Source organism: Rhipicephalus microplus, unplaced genomic scaffold (assembly GCF_043290135.1).
Source record: "Rhipicephalus microplus isolate Deutch F79 unplaced genomic scaffold, USDA_Rmic scaffold_23, whole genome shotgun sequence".
NCBI classification, from domain to species: Eukaryota; Metazoa; Arthropoda; class Arachnida; order Ixodida; family Ixodidae; genus Rhipicephalus; species Rhipicephalus microplus.
Genome location: NW_027464596.1, coordinates 3081535 through 3099158, shown reverse-complemented (window position 1 = coordinate 3099158; position 17624 = coordinate 3081535). Strand labels below are relative to the sequence as shown.

At 45.9% G+C, this 17624-nt stretch overlaps 1 protein-coding gene across 4 annotated transcripts in view; it reads left to right on the top strand.

Annotated features, from left to right (window-relative positions):
* LOC119169356 (monocarboxylate transporter 12) overlaps positions 1 to 17624 on the top strand; it is a 142877-nt gene that overhangs the window by 101978 nt on the left and 23275 nt on the right. For all 4 annotated transcript variants that reach the window (XM_075883990.1, XM_075883989.1, XM_037420462.2 and 1 more), the window contains one exon: positions 1227 to 1370. In XM_075883990.1, coding sequence (XP_075740105.1) covers positions 1227 to 1370 — 144 coding nt within the window. The remainder of the gene's footprint in view (positions 1 to 1226; positions 1371 to 17624) is intronic.

Sequence of the window (17624 nt, the reverse complement as noted above, 5' to 3'; positions counted from 1 at the left end):
GTATGCTGCAAACAGTGGATGTGATCGCTATAGCACTTTATACGCCAGTGTAACGCCAGCAATGATGAAAAGTGAAGACCTAAGCACAAACACGTAATGGTGTGTTTCTCAAGACTGCAGTCCCGTGACCACTGCTTTATAGCGGGCTAAATTATTTTACAAAACTACAGCACTTTTCCGGGGCTCTTTATGCAAAGACTTTTGGTTGCGAATAGATCGTTTTTTAAACTTTAGCCATGTCTAGCTAAGCCAGGTCTTCGAAAACAAAACTACGCGTTTACACGTAATCGACCATTCACGCATAGTAGTGCAGTTGGATGTATTCATTAAGACATCGCTTGACAACTTGAGCGAGTTAGAGGAATGAGTTTTGGCTCTCATGCAAGCGAAAATTTGGACCCCTATTAGGTAGGACGAGAGTGACATGCTTCGACGGATGACAGCGGTAGCGATGAATCCGACGAAACGCCACCATCGCCACCACCAGCAGCACGCATGAAGCTATTCTCCTCAGAGCAGTAGGTCCATGGCATTTCGCGTGCCACAGCAATCGCATTCACAAGCTCGCGTGCTTCTTCCGACGCGCCCGACACGGCGGGAACCGAGATACTCTGAAAACCCCACGTGGTTGCGCGCATGCGCAACTGCACCCGTTTCTCAGCAGAGGCCACGAAAGCAGCGCCACTTTTTATGCGGTACTTTAACTAGTAAGCCGAATAGAAACAAACGAAAATGAACAATAACAAACATATTAGAAATTTAAGCCCTTATTCCGGTGCGCTTTAAATAAACACAGCAAAGTTCTTAGGAATTCATATTTGTTTTTCAATGCTCTAGTGCTAGGGGCGCGAAATTCTGGTATAGGTTAGTTTTGAACGCGATTCAAAAATATACATCCTACTCAGATGGCGAAAAGTTTGCTGCTACCTGCCACCATAATTCTTGCTCTTTTATTTTCCACCTGAATCTAATCACCCGTTTTAGCCAGTTCTGAGTTCCTTTAAAGCAAGATATTGGTGCTATCGATAGTCCGTTTAAGGAGAGTTGTCTGTCAACAGTATCTAATCAATTTATTGATATTGTTTTTTTACACTCTATTGGGGTAATATGCGTTAAATACATCAGCACGATGAACTGCTCATGGATGCCATACGCGGGTTCTCGTGTGCATGCACGCTTTCCTGTTCAAGTGGTTGATAGTGAACACCAGGCGTTGCTCCTCGTAGGTCTGCTGGCTGGTCCCCTTGCGCACCGTTTCACGACAAGGCCGGTCATTCTCTTGGGCAGCATCATTTCAGCTGGAGGCGTCATGCTGGCCTACTTCGCTACAAACATGTGGAGCCTACACCTTACACTAGGCATTGTTCATGGTGAGTGCACAGCGCCGTGGTGAGGCAGTATCTTTGTAGCTGTCGTGCTTTAAGCGAATGCTCTTGATAATAAAACGTAAACAATTGAAGTGACCCCCTAAAAGGAGTTGTAAAAAGTGGTCGAATTTCCAATGTTATAAAACAAAACAAAGCAAAGTGACGTTTCTGGATCCGTGACAATACCTGGTTCACAATTGAATGTCGGCTGAGCGGCAGGCTTTTAGGTATTGTGGAGCGCATCACACAAACTGCGGGGGTACACGTGATTTGGGGCGTCAGATGTCTGAATTATCAGAATAATCGAGATTTAGCCTGGTTGTCAAGTTCTTCTTCGTGGCCATTGTTCGCATGTTTTTCCATCTGACCTCGTGCTCCCGTCTTCTTTGCATGCTCTGCATGGTCCTTGGTGGAGTCTTTTTTATGCTGCTGCTTCAAACGCATGCAGAAATTTGCGCTTTCACTGATTTATACCGAATTGCAGTAGTTGCATAGGATCTTGTAGACAATGCCAGGGAGGCTTGCAGGAGAGAATTTTTTCCATTAAGGAAGTCACCCTTAAGCTTGCTCGTTGGCAAACACCCTATATGCACACTACGTTTTCTGAACACACGTCACCAAATACATTTCTGCGCACGATGGCTTCAAAAAAGACTGGCAAGGAAAAGTCTGGTAGAGTGTCAAACTGCTAGCGTCAAAAATACCTAACGCACTAAGCTGAGACCTTACCGTCAATATGTTGAACAATACGTCAATGAACCCTTGAGATCAAATAATGGAGGACTTTTTGAAATAGTCAAAAGAGCATCGAACAGCAGTTTATCCACGTTCCTTTAAAACAGCGTTGCAATGTTTTCCCATGCCTCCTATTGAGATTTCATGGGAGCACATCAGTTGAACGGCACGAAACATCGTAACATCACGGCAAGAGAACTTAAAGCCAGCTCATGTAGAGCAGCTTGTGTTTCTGCATAACAATTCATAACTTTTTGGTAGCAGTCACTCAACGCGCTGTGTGCTTGGAGACATGAGCAGATTTTTTTCTTGTTTCTCACCATACTGTATAGGATATATTTCACTGGGTATTTCATTCTATAGTCTCTATTTCTGGCCACTATTCAGCACTATTGCATTCGAATTTCATTCTAGATGACATTTCACCATTCGAACACCCTCCTCTCGAAACAACAAAGGAGGCGTAGCTCGACGTAGGCTTCTGTGCATCGTTTGTGGGGCAGCTACAGTAATGAAATGCTAACTAGCCAGTCTGCGCTGACGACATGTTCAAGAGTAGTAAGTAAATTGAAGAAGTCGTCATCATTAAAAATCTACTTTGCACTGTACTTTCACACCGCAAAGAAAATATCTACAAGAACGGTGTTGGAATATTGTGTTGCGCTCAGTATTACAATGACACAAAGATTGCAATGTCAACAAACGTAGCGGACACTCCTTTCATGTTGTAATATAACACGTCTACATAAATTTCGATTGTGCATCTGACGGTGGCGGGAGTAATCGGAAGCTGTGCGTGACATGGTGGTCTGTGACAGCGGTCACTTGCCCTTGTTCGCTCTGGCAAACTACCTCATCATGTACAGGTGTGCGTGCGTAGGGTTTCCAGGAGGGGGGAGGGTGAGGGAGCGATGGGTGATCGCAGCGCCTCCTTCCTGTTATGCCAATCAACGGGACTGACTTTCCGTCTTTCCCCATGAGTCACAGCGCCCCCTGTAATATGTTATAGAAAGGGCCGACTTTGCGCCTCCCTCTTAATGATGAGAAGGGCAGGTACCACCCTGCCTCCTCGTGCGCATGCCTGTGTCATCATGAATCAGTGACATCGACGGAGTGCTTAAGCACTTTTACGCAGGTGGAATTAGACGCCAGGTGAAGGGCTTTCTAAACTAGAAAATCAAAATAAGTATGTAAGGAATGCTCAGCACTAACTAAGAATGTGAAGTTGAAGGCCTACTTGGAGCTTTTGTTGATCTACTGTTGAAATTTTCGCTGGTGCACTTAAATTTAGAATAAACTGCTTCAGATTGGACGGTTCGAATTTTTTCGCGCTTTTTTTGAACATGCAAACGGTCTACTGATGTGCTGGCGAAGTTTATGCCCAACTTAGGGCTGATGTTCTGTCAAGTTTTATAGCGACCCATCTGTAATTAATATTTTGGAACGGCATAAACATTCAATTAGGTTTCCGAGTATCTGCACATTAACGATTATACACACTTTGCTTACTTCTTAAGCTTATAAAATGGGATGTGTGGATAAATCAAGTTAGGTTAACTTTACCTTCTGCCCGAGTCGTGCGCAACTAATGCTTTACTAAGATCCAAGAAAATCAAGTGTGTAAGCTATAAAACAAATTTACCTGTAAGAAGCAACAACAAACTTACACCGTGCACTGTGTACAAATGAGAAAACTCACTGAGGTTTACCTCCTGTAAGCTTAGCATTCATGGGTGAATGTATGTATGGCTTCCTACCACAATGACCATTTAAACGGCGTACACCCTCGGTATCTTTGGCCCTGGCCCGCTTTCGGGATTTTTAAGCTTTCGTATGACTTACCAATTTTGCTTCCGTTCACTCCTGAATTTCAACAGGCGTATTTGTCTTTTCTTAGGCTTTATCAGCCTGTCCTTGCGATATGTACTGGACGATTGGATTCAACCTGTCGCGTGTGCCGCAGTACACGCACGGATCACCAAACGCCGGCAAAGCAGCTGTTAAACCTTTGCCTAGCCACTAGGTGCCTCGGCAAGAGAGTCTCCGAGCACGCGCAGCTGCTACGCCTTGCGTAGCACATTGCGCAGCACATGCAGGGGCAAAAAGAGCAGCAGCTGCTGGAGTAATTGGCTGAGAGCCATAAAGTTTTTTGTGTTTCTCCCTAGCTGGCCCCTCGAACCATGAGTCTCTAAAACCCCTTGATCCCGGGAAAGTAACGAAACTCTTCTCCACGCGCGTTTCCTCCTCGATTCTTCGCGCCCGTTTACAGTACGCACGGCGCCATTTTTTGCCGACACTCTCGCTGGAACGCCGCAGCATTCAGTGGAGGTGGTTTATTTGCGGCAGCTCGCGCACCATCGTAGTGCTGAAAATTATTTTAATGGTGATAATAAAAGTAAGAATGCTGAGGCAACTGTTCAATAAAAAATCAGGTTTTTCAAAACGTCGTCTAAGTGGGGCATGCTATAATAATATGAAAATTTTTATGGGGAGTTCTACGATGCGGATGTTTTTCTGCCGGATGATAACGAGCTGCACGTTTGCATCTGATATAGTTCCGCTTGTGGCTTCTTCCGTCTGTGTTCGGATTTTTTTTTTTTTCGTGCTTTTGCGCCAGTGTAAGACATGGGTCATTACAGCGTCACATATTGCAATGACTTCGTGCATGGAGGATCGTTCAGCCACGTGTTCATCTTCTCGGCGTGAAAGTAGCTTTGTGCAGTGGTCACCAAACTGAAGAAGGCCTTTGAGGAATCTCAATACGATTAAGTGTTGCCAACATTGACTCATCTACCACAATAACAGAATCATAAGAAAATGAATATTTAGAACTACGTTTTCACGTTTTTGCCAAAGAAACTAGCAATAGGGTTACTTGTGAGAGGAGAAACTCTGCATCAGGAACGTCATCAAATTCTGCGCGTCGATAGCGACCAAAAATTTTTATTAGGACTGACTGATTCAAGTCTGAAGTACCCATGTAACACGGTATGTATAAAAGGTAATATAAATTTTTATTGGAGAATGCAAGACATGCTAATGCACTTGTGACGAAAACGATTGCGGCCTAGAAAATGGCTCACTCGCTATCACCGTGCTAAAGCTTTCTTTTTTCGTTGCACCTCTTCATTTTTTTCTTTCGGTGGACAAAATCTCTTTCAAGAATTTTGTGTTATTGCCCCCCTCCAAAAACAAATAACAAAATAAATATCATTATAGAAACGTGCGCCAATCAGTGTCATCTCTATTCATTCATTCAATCATTTATTGATTTGTTTGTTTTCTCCAACAAACTTTCTCGTAAACAAATCCTAACAATCACAAAAAGCGCGATCGAGAAGCTGTGTCATCCTACGTTATTGTTCGCACAGAAAGCAAACTACAGTTGTGCCTTTTCGACAATTATTGAGGTGCATGCGAGGTAAAGAAGTATGAACTAAATATTTTTATTTATTTTATTGATCTATTTAAATATACTGCAGACAAGCAATTCGGTCCAGGCAGGAAGGGCATAAGACACGTCAAGTCATTCGTAACAGAAAAAAAAACATGTATCCATACGCTAACAGAAGTGGCATGTCTGTGAAACAGCAACAAAATTTATAACACATTTGAACACTATAATTACCCAGTACATATCGTTCCACTGACATAGCGAAATTGTAAGCCGCAAAAATCTCCTGAGCCAGTGAATTGCATTCATAAACTGTTCTGGGAAAATAACTGTATTTGTAAACATTACTTCGTTCAAATATTAGTGCCAAGGATCGATCACGTTTACGGCGGGTATTCCCAGCAGTGGCTGACTGAACGCAACAAGGTACATTTAGGGCAAATTTCTTTGACATAACTTTTGTAAAAAAACGTTAAACGATTCCACTTTCTCCTTGTTTCTAACAAAGAGATTCAGCCAATTGATTACCATTCCACTTTGAAGCAACGCGCGAATAGCCGAGAAAAAATTCACAGCATACCAACGAGGTGAATGATGACGAGTGGGGTGAAACGTGCGGACGGACGGACGCACAGATGGACGGACGCACAGATGGACGGACGGATTGACGCATGGAAGAATGGATGGATGTACACACGGATGAACGGAAGCATGAACGGACTGACGGACAGGCTCTTCATTTCACTCATCATCATTTACTCCGTAGATATGCTGTGACACCGTTTTTATTGGCATCCAATGCAATGCAACCGGCTACTACGACGACACGGGACATACGACCCACGGCACAAAAAGCTTCGCCCCTAAAAACAGGCATGTGGCTGAGCAGGCTGAAACAATATTTCAAATGCAGCATTCGTTGTTGCTTTGATACAAGCAAAAAGAAAGGCGCAAAGTACACTGTTCTTTGTCGAGACGAAGATTTTCGGCCGATGTTGTGCAGCCACTGCTGCTTGCGCAAGCCATCGTGTTTACCTTGGGATATCATAACAAGTGCGTAACCATTTCCACTGTAGTTGTTGCAGTCATAGGCGCAACAGCACGGCTTAGCACTCACACAAAGTACGGAAAACAAAGCGCGCGTTACGTTTGTTTTGCAGAGCGTCGGCGAAAAATGGCGCAAGCAAAAAAGAAAAGCACAAGCAAAGAGCAAGATGAACGTGTCTCGAAGTGCAAACGCGAAGGAAAGCAATCATGGTGCAGAAAAAATTGGCAGATCCCACATACAGTGGGAATCGCTGATATGCGAAGCACGAATGAAAAATGTTGATATGCCACTTTGAAAAAAGCACAAGGTTACCAGGTGGAAGTAAATGATGCCGCACATAAATTCCGTGTCACGATAATCAAGTTTGGATGTGTCGTTTACTTTCGTCTTCTATTCACGTCACGTGCAAATTTAGTATATGTGGAGCTAGCGAAATGAACGCGAGCACGCTGAGAGCGTGGTATGTTGTCATGTTCTTAGATGACACGTGTGTCAGAATTATCATGTTTGCACCAGTCATTTATTTCCTCATTCAATGACGTCATGTAACACCCATTTGGTATTTTTACGAAGCGACGACGCCGACACGGTCCTGAAGGCGCCACTGCTCCGAAACTCGCCTCCTAGGTCACCAGCCGTTTGGTAGCGTGAGTTTCTCAGCTCGTGACTGCTTCTAGCAGAGCTGATAAGCGAGCGCACAAAACGACGGTGAGTTAAGGCGAGGCTTATTTACGGCATAGAAATAGAGGCATTACCAATTCGGCACTGGGGTCAACAGCTTAGGAACTCGAAGAGCCGAAATGCCTTCTCTCTGACAAATACGTCGGCTGCTATCTGACGCATAGGTTAGCTGCAGGCGACGTGCTGCTTGGCTTTTTTATGGCCACCGGGTGAACCTTTGCATCACCAACGTCCAACCAGAAGCGCTGCTGGCCGTGGTGTCAGAATCCTCCAATGGGGACCCACCGTTGGGCTGCGTCATACCCATCAAATCCGGAGCCGCTGCGCTGGGTTGCACCCAAGGGCGAGTGAGGTTGCCACGCATTGCGTAAGACTCGCCAGACTGGAACGCGTCGATTGTTTATTGGGCTCGTGGGCTGAGGGAGCTCGCTGTGCGAAGCGTAGGACAGAGTAGCACCGCCGCTTGATGACATCGTTGAGTTGATCGCGTCAGGAGGGCTCGATCGCTGGCCTTGACACAGATTGCCTTTGCAGAGGCATTGACGTTCGGTGTGGACTCCCAGTCGTAACAGCATCCCCACAGCCAGACAATGCGTCGCAAAGGCGAGATGCTTTAACGTGGCCCGGATTTCGGGTGCGCTCGTTCACCGGGTCCCTCCAGGTTTGCCTCCAGGGCCATGGGGAGCATGTAGCTCCAGGCTCAGTTCCGTTAACACGTGCCATTCTTGAGGACGGATCCCAGCTCCAATGGCTTGTCGCCACAACTTGTCGGCTAGCTTCGGTAGTCACTTCGGATGATTTTTGGTCTCAGCTCTTGTAGATGGTTCTGCAACTTGTCAAGAACGGTTCGACAACAGACAACACACGACACGAGCAAATGCCGTCGCTTACCCGACAGAACACCACACAAAGTATAGTACAACATAGACCTAGCTACGTGTCTATCGGTATTTCGTTCCCTCTACAACAAGAGGCACATGTGGGACACAACACTCTTAAAATTAGAACTCAAATTTTTACACGTACAAGAACGTAATGAAATAGAATACAACATAAAGTCGGCTCCTTGAGATAACTCCGGACAAGAGCGCTCAGCCAAGGCCATGATGAGAAGAAAATTTTGTTCCGACTCACCAGCGAGAGACCGAAATGTCAAGAAGGTACAAGCTACAACGCACGGTTCAATGCGTCTCATATAGCATTTCGCTTTCTTTTTTTTGTAACGAACGTCAAAGTTGTGGTGTTGGAGTATCATGCTCCACCTCAGTACCGGCCACTGTTAGGCGACATGTTATTTATCCAGGTTAGAAGACAGTGGTCCGTTTCGACCACAAACCTCGAACCCACACGAGGCAAGCGCATTCCTTTTCAGAGGTACTGTATGCCTCTTCCCTGCAGTTGAGTTTTTGACATTCCTTACTGGCCTTTCCATACCAGCACTGCCTTCCTGACACAATATAGCTCCCATGCCACGATCACTTGCATCGCATTGAATGACAAATCTCTTAGAGAAATAGGCTGTCAAGAGAATGGGCTTTTCACTTAGGGCCTGTTTCAGCTTCCAAAACGCCTTCTCCTTTTCTGAGTTCCATACTGCTTTAACTGGCTCGGACTTTCGAAGTGCGTCAGTTAGAGGGCTGGCAATGCTTGAGTAGTTTTGCACGTAATGCTGATAGTATCCAGCTAGGCCAGAGAACGCCCTTATCTCAGATTTTGTGGTTGGTCGTGGATAGTTCGCGACGGCAGCTACCTTAATTTCTGACGGTCTACGCCGGCCACGTCCTACAACGTGTCCCAAATAAGACTCCTCGCCGCACCCTACGTGACATTTAGTAGGTTTCATGGTAAGACCAGCTCCTTTCAACCTGTTCAGCACGACGCGTAAATGCAAGACATGTTCTTCACAGTTGTTTGAGAAGATCACAGTTGTTTGAGAAGAAAGGGGTCATGGTTCCTGGACTGACGTTCGGCAATACGGTCTTGTGCATGAGATCAGAAGTTCAAGCAAGATTAGAAATTAAGCAACGTGGAATAGGTAGGCTTGCTTTAGGAGCTCACGGGAATACACCAAATCAGGGAGTACAAGGTGATATGGGATGGACATCATTTGAGGGCCGGGAAGCTAGCAGCAAGATAAAATTTGAGAAACGATTGAGAGAAATGGGGGAAGAGCGCTGGGCTAGGAAGGTTTTCAGCTACTTGTACATGAAGAATGTCGATACAAAATGGAGGAAGTGAACCAGGAAGTTGACTGGTAAATACTTAGAAAACAGCAGGTGGCCAAACCAAAAAGAACTATCGGTTAAGAAGAAAGTGAAGGAAACGGAGACTGACATGTGGAGAATGGGCATGATTAAGAAGTCCGCACTAGAGATCTATCGCACTTTTAAGCAGGAAATTGCCAAGGAAAGGATCTATGATAATACTCGGGGTAGTTCTCTACTGTTTGAGGCCAGGACGGGAGTACTGCGAACCAAGACATATCGGGCCAAATACGAAGGGGTAGACACAGTATGCAGTGCGTGTGGAGAGGAAGAAGAAACTGCCGAACACTTGATAATGTTCTGTAAAGGGCTTCACCCTATAGTTCAGGATGATGGCGCAGAGTTTTTCAAAGCACTGGGGTTTAGGGACCGGGAGGGCAAAATAAATTTTAAGCGTGTAGACTTAGCCAGAAGGAGGTTATCTGATTGGTGGCTAAAGTCAAGACACGAGTGAAAATTAAACTCTTCACTGCAAAGTACGAATCCTCAAACTCACTTTTTAAGGAAAAAAATAAATATAGTTTTTGGTTCATTAGGTATTACGGCTTGGTGGCGCTAGCCACCGCCCGATCTAAAGGGTACAGCCATATCCATCCATCCATCCATCCATCGTACAGGATCAGGATGTTGAAAGGTGTTCGAATTGTACAAACATTGCACACATATGAGCAAATATACAAAAGCACTGAACAAACAAGTATCCAGCGGTGCGTAGAAGTATACAAAAGTTTAACACAAAAATTCACAGGTATTGCCTCTAGCATGAAAAGATAACAAAACTAACATTAACAACTGCATGCATATGACACATTATAAGGTAAATAAACACTGTGGAAAAAAAAGAAAAAAAGTTCAAGCTACACAGAAGTGAAGTAATCAGACACTTTTTTCCTAAACTGGTCAATATTGTTAGTAAGCACTAGGGATGGTGGCAGGCGATTCCACTCTAATGTAGTTCTAGGAATAAACGAATTTGAATTTGATACAGTGCGACATTTCGGGATACGAACTTTGCAAGAATGATCTATGCGCAATGAAACATGAGCAGGGGGTAAGATAAGAGCAGTTTTAAGGGTGGCGTTCAATTTATAGATTTTAAAGAAAAGGCACATGCGCGATATCTTCCTGCGCAGTGCGAGTGGTTCAAGAGATAGAGTTGCTTTCATTTGCGTTACGCTTGATAAACGGCCGTAATCGGGAAGGATGAAACGCGATGCTCTGTTTTGGGTTGCTTCAAGTGCATTTATTAGTGAATTATCGCATGGATCCCATACTGAAGACGCGTATTCGAGTTTAGATCGAACAAGTGACTTGTACAATAACAGTTTAACAGAAGCGGGGGCTAGAGAAAAATGTCGCCGAATAAAACCAAGCGTCTGGTTAGCATTTAAGATATTAGAGGAGACATGCATATTCCAACTCAGGTCTGCTGTTAAAATAACCCCGAGGTATTTATAGGACGACACTGGTAGCAATGGGGAGCTGCTTATATTGTAAGAGGAAGGGTTTAATTTACGTTGGCGTGAGAACCGCATTACTTTACATTTGTTAATATTAAGTGTCATATGCCAAGTCGAGCACCAATTATCGATAGCGTCAAGGTCCTGTTGAAGCAAAGAAACGTCAGTAGCATTTTTTATTTCTCGGTAAATAACACAGTCATCGGCAAAAAGTTTCACAGAAGAAGTCAGATTGCTAGGCAGATCATTAATATATATAAGAAAAAGCAGTGGACCTAAAACTGAGGCTTGTGGGACGCCTGAAGTGACAGGTAGAGTTGAAGAGTTAAAACCATTAACATGAACAAATTGAGAGCGATCTGTTAGAAAACATTTAATCCACTTAAGAACGTTAGGGTCGATATTCAGTTGGCTTAGTTTGTGAAGAAGCAGGCTGTGGGGAACTTTATCGAATGCCTTACAAAAGTCTATGAATATGCAATCAGCCGCGCAACCATTATCAAGTACAGAATGAAGGTCGTTTGTGAAGGCTACAAACTGCGTTTCACACGAAAATAATTTTCTAAAGCCATGTTGCTCAGGTGAAAAAAATGAGAATGTTTCAAGAAATTTTGCCAAGTGGGAAGCGATGACGTGTTCAAATATTTTACAAGAAATACTCGTTAACAAAATCGGGCGATAGTTCGAAGCAGAATGTTTGTCACCAGATTTATGGAGTGGAATCACTTTATCTATTTTCCAGTCATCTGGAATCTCCCCTGACTGAAGAGACTGATTAAATATTTTGGACAATATTATAGCAGAATAAACCGAGGTGTTTTTGAGCACTTTTGTATTAATGTCCACGGGACCACAACTAGAAGATAGTTTTAGGCTCTCAATAATGCGTACAATGCCATCAAAATCAAAATGAACAGGGTTCATGGGGAAATCATAATGAGTGTGACAGGCAGGGTGTGACGAGTTAGTACAACTGGAAAATGCTTTTGCAAACGTGTCATTCAGAGCGGCGGCGCAATCAGCGTTGCTGATTCGGTTTGACTGCAAATCAATAAGAGAAATTGTCCAATCATCTGTATTCTTAATCGGACTCCAGAATTTTTTAGGGTTTGCGGAAAGAAGTTCAGGTAATGTAACATTCATATACTTATGTTTTGCTTGCTTTAAAGCTTTCCTATATGTACATACGACATCCTTAAGTGCTGACCAGTGCTCTGATTTTCGAGACCGCTTTGCTGTGATGAAGAAACGCCTTTTTTTTGTTAGCAAGGCGTTTTAATGCACGGCTGAACCATGGAAACTGACGGTTAGTGGTAATGACCTTTTGGGGAATATGATGTTTAGGTAAATTGTGAATTGTACTTTTAAAAGGTGCCAGTTTTCAGTGACCGATCTCTCGTCGAAACCAACAAGAAACTCATCCAGAAAAATCTTCAGCCCATCATTATTGGCCGAAAAGTTAGCCTTTCCGTAGTCGTAAATAACCTTAGGGTTATTATGGGACAAACGAGTTGGGACATTCAACATTACGTGTATTACGAAGTGATCGCTAATTTTCGGTAAATAGCTGATGTCGGTGACAAGATCGGGAGCTGTTGTTAACAATAGGTCAAGTGTGTTAGACATGCAATCAGTTATTCTTGTTGGCTCAGTGATAACCTGAGTCAAAGAAAACGTTGAACAGAGTGCCACAAAATTTGATGATTCGCATGTTTCTTCACTTGAGATAGCGGGTGATTGCCAGTTAACATCGGGAAAATTGAATCACCGAAAAGAAATATCTGCTGATTAGAAAACTTTGTGTGAATGGTGTTAAGAGTGTCGTGAAGATCATTACAAAAGCCTAGTGGCGTAGACGGCGGACGATAACATACACAGAGTAGAAACTTCGTGAAGTTAACAGATATTTGGACGCAAGTGAACTCAAGATTTGTAGTGACATTGACTTGTGAGCATTCAAAATTGTGGTTAACAGCAACTAAGACACCACCGCCACGCTTTGAGGAGCGATCGCATCGGAAAATATTGTAGCACATTTGAGCAGAAAAACTTTCACTGTCCCGTACAGATTAGTTCAACCAAGTCTCAGTTAATACAATAATGTCAGCGGCAGTTGTGTCAGCAGCACAAGAAATAGAATCGTGGTTACGGACTACACTTCGTATGTTAGTGAAAAGAACTGAAATGTTACTTGGCGCCCGCGGCACGTTATGTGGACGGACGGTGAGCTATTCTGTGGATGCATGTGGAAAGAGAGTTGAATGCGGAGCTGTAGAGGCGCTGGGGTTTCTGCATTTTTTCTTTACTTCACCGCTTACCTCGCAATACTCGTAACACTTATTGTTTAAAGTGAGTTTGTTATAGCGGAGTTTGAATTTTTCATCTGGCGCTGAGCGTTTCGCAAAGTCTACTAGAATTTTGCGGGCATTTCGGGTAGCTGGCGAGAAGTCTTCACTAATTGTGATGTCTGATCCTTTAAGTTTGGTTTTTCCGCTGAGTACTTTTTCTTTTGTTTTGTAATTTGCAAACTTTACTATTATTGGTCGAGCTTTGTCGTGATGCAGTGTGCCAACTCTATGCGCACACGCGATATCGCTATCGACAAGATTAATCGACATTTGGTCAAGTACAATCTTGACCTCCTTTTCCGAGTCCGCCCATGTTTCCGAGGGGTTATCAGACACATTAAAAAATAAAAGGTTGTCCCTTCTCGCTCTGTCTTCCAGGTCTGACAAACGTACTTTTAACAAAGTATTTTTGTTTTGATGTGTGCCAATAGATTCTTTTACTGTAGTTATGTCTTCAGCATGCTCTTCCAGAACTTCAAACCTGTTTTCCATGGAGCTTAACCTTTCAGATATGTTTGTGACCATCGCGTTCAGTTCAGCGTGTTTTGACGTTAAGCTTCCGATGGAATTGAGTATGCGCGCCTGACCATCCTCGATCAGCTTTGAACGGGCTGTGAGGTCCCTCAGCATTGTTATAACAACATCGGTCGTAGGCTCCGGTGGTACTTCGGACACCTGCGTGCCACCCTGTCGAGGTTTAGTAGGCCCCGGGTTAAGCTCCACATCCCCCGACAGTAACAGTTTCAACACATCAAAGCACTCATTTACATGTTGTAAGAGCACTTGTGGGCATGGGAATACAACAAGAAAAGCGTTATTGGAGCGCTTAGAAGAAGCTTCACTAACCTGTAACAGGCAGAGACGAAAAATATTCGTGAGCCGCATCGTAGCGTTGCTCCCATGCCCACTAAAGTGGCACGGCTGGCCCGATGCGCTTATATCAGGCGGCGTTGCTGACGTAATCGAAGATGTCCAGGTTGATCCAGGGGGAGCCACAGAGACTTGCGTCAGGGTGGTCTCCCATGGCATGTCGGAGCGTGCGTCATGTAGCGCTGGTTCGGAGACGATCGGCGTTGAACGATAAGCGTCACCAGGAAGCCACTCGGGCAAACCGACAGCGCATGCGTCGACAACGAACGGCAGCTGCAACAGGCAGAGACGAAAAATATTCGTGAGCCGCATCGTGCGTTGCTCCCATGCCCACTAAAGTGGCACGGCTGGCCCGATGCGCTTATATCAGGCGGCGTTGCTGACGTAATCGAAGATGTCCAGGTTGATCCAGGGGGAGCCACAGGGACTTGCGTCAGGGTGGTCTCCCATGGCATGTCGGAGCGTGCGTCATGTAGCGCTGGTTCGGAGACGATCGGCGTTGAACGATAAGCGTCACCGGGAAGCCACTCGGGCAAACCGACAGCGCATGCGTCGACAACGAACGGCAGCTGCAACAGGCAGAGACGAAAAATATTCGTGAGCCGCATCGTGCGTTGCTCCCATGCCCACTAAAGTGGCACGGCTGGCCCGATGCGCTTATATCAGGCGGCGTTGCTGACGTAATCGAAGATGTCCAGGTTGATCCAGGGGGAGCCACAGGGACTTGCGTCGGGGTGGTCTCCCACGGCATGTCGGAGCGTGCGTCATGTAGCGCTGGTTCGGAGACGATCGGCGTTGAACGATAAGCGTCACCGGGAAGCCACTCGGGCGAACCGACAGCGCATGCGTCGACAACGAACGGCAGCTGTAACAGACAGAGACGAAAAATATTCGTGAGCCGCATCGTAGCGTTGCTCCCATGCCCACTAAAGTCACGTCGGACATTATCACGTCGGACACTTCGCCGGGAAGAAGAGCTAACAAGTTCTGCGCCCATAGAGACCGCTCCAAGGCATTTCGCTCACACACGTGTTCGAACTTGACGAGATACTTCGCCATGTCCTCGCTTACTATGAACGGTGGCAGTTGGTCGCGAATTATCTGACCACTGACCTGAACTGTCACAGAAACATCGCTAGGCACCTGAGAACACTGTAGGATTGCCAATTCTATCCGTTTCAAGACAAGGCACTCCTGTCTCTTGGCCTCCTGACGGCGTTCTCGCCTTTCAGATTCTTCACGTTCGCAAACTTCTCGCCTTTCAGCTTATTCGCGTTCGCAAACTTCTCGCCTTTCAGCCTCTTCGTTGCGTGCTTTGATATCCGCCCAGGCCTCATCAAGTTCCTCAATCGTCACTCCTGCATCACTCATGCCAAAATAAGGGCAAGTTCCTCACAAATTTCGATTAGTTCCTTCACCTTAAAGTTGTTCATCGTTTACACTAGCGTCTTGCTGTTTGCCCCTATTAAGAAACTACCTTCCGTACCCACTATAAGTCTACTAGCAAGACGTGCAGGCAGTTTTCAAGAACTGCCGTGTTTACACCCTCCGCATTACCTCGGTTTCAAAGCACTCCGACTTGGCTTGAAACGATCAAAGCTCATTTTAATGCTTCACACAGCCCTTCTATAAACTGCTGTAACCTGTGCTAGAGTAGTCTGGTGAACTGAGGGGAAACATCAGGCACTCAACGCATCGATGTCGCTGACGCCGGCCAATCCCACCACTGGCACCATTGATACGAAGCGACGTCGCCAACACGGTCTCGAAGGCGCTACTGCTCCGGAAATCACCGCCTAGGTCACCATCCGTTTGGTAGCGTCTGTTTCTCAGCTCGCGACTGCTCCTGCGCAGAGCTGATAGAGGAGCGGACAAGACGGCGGTGAGTTAAGGCGAGGTTTATGTACAGCATAGGGGTGATAGGGGTGTTACCAATTCGGCACTGGGGCGAACACCTTAGGGACTCAAAGAGTCGAGATGTCTTCTCTCTGACGAATACGTCGGCTGCTCTCTGACGCATAAGTCAGCTGCTCGCGACGTGCCGTTTGACCCTTTAGGGGCGAAGCTCTGTATACCAGCACCCGTTTGTCCCTTGTAGTCGTAGTAGTAGTGTGTAACCAGTCTTACATTTTGACCTCCAAGGTGGTGTCGATGGGAGATTTCTTCTATGCGTTGTTGAACAATGAAAAATTCACAGCGCGCGCGTTAACTAAAAGCCACATTCTCCTGTCTATTATTCCCCCTTAGCAGCCATTGGCATGTAGATTGAGCACTGACTGACAAGAAAGGGTTGCTACATTATACTCGCTGGGCGTAACCTCCTTGGTTTTATAAAGGTTTAGCGAGTGTTCGGCCGCAGTGCCATGAATACAGTGAACTAGTATATACCATGAACTCGAGGTGGTTAAAGGTGGGAAGTCTATAGACATGAAGCGCAAGCCGTAAGAAAGTGGGCGTGTGCCTCCTCTCGTTCAGTCCTTGGAATGTCCGCTGGATGGTGGTGCTTTTATATGAGGAATATATGATGAAAAGGTGCGAGATCGTGGTACTTGGAGTTTTTAATAGGTGGACGAACGGACACACAGACAGATGCATGAACGGACGCATGGATGGCTGCACGGACGGAGGGACGCATGAACGGACGCAGGAGTGGATTCATGGAAGAACGCAGGAACGGACGCACAGAAGGACGTGCGGACGCTCGAACAGACGCACGCACGGATGGGTGGATGGACGCACGCGCGGCCACACAGACGCACGCATGGACGGACGGAAGCAAGAACGAATTGACGGACGGATGCTTCGCCCCACTCTCCATCGTTTAGGTCATGGATATGCTGCCAAATTTTTATAGGCACACGCTGAACCCTTGCGTCACCAACGTCCAACCAGAAGCGTCGCTGGCCGTGATGTCAGAATCCTCCAATAGGAGCCGCTGGGCTGCGCCATCATCATCGAATCCGGAGCCGCTGCGCTAGGTTGCACCCAAAGACGAGTGAGGTTGCCACGCATTGCGTGATACTCGCCAGACTGGAAGGCACCGATTGCTTCATCGGGCTCTTAAGCGGAGGGAGCTCGCTGTGCGTGGCGTAAGACAGACCAGCGCCGCCGCTTAATGACGTCGTTAAGTTGACCGCGTCAGGCAGGCTCGACCGCTGGCCTTGAAACAGATTGCCTTTGCAGAGGCATAGACGTTTGGTGTGGACTCCCAGGTGTAACAGTATATATGCAGCTAGCAAAACGGCGGCGAGCGCGTCATGAAGGCCCCAATATACTCCAATGTAGCGCTGATGCGCACGGACGCTGGACACAGTGACGCTACGTTAGCGAAACACGAGCACTCTATAGTCTGACGCCAGGTGCGACCAGCATCCGTCAGTGCGGCCACCGGTGCAAATTGTGCCATGCTTCATTTCGCGCCTATGTGTTACCGAGACAACACTGCGTCTCCCTCTCT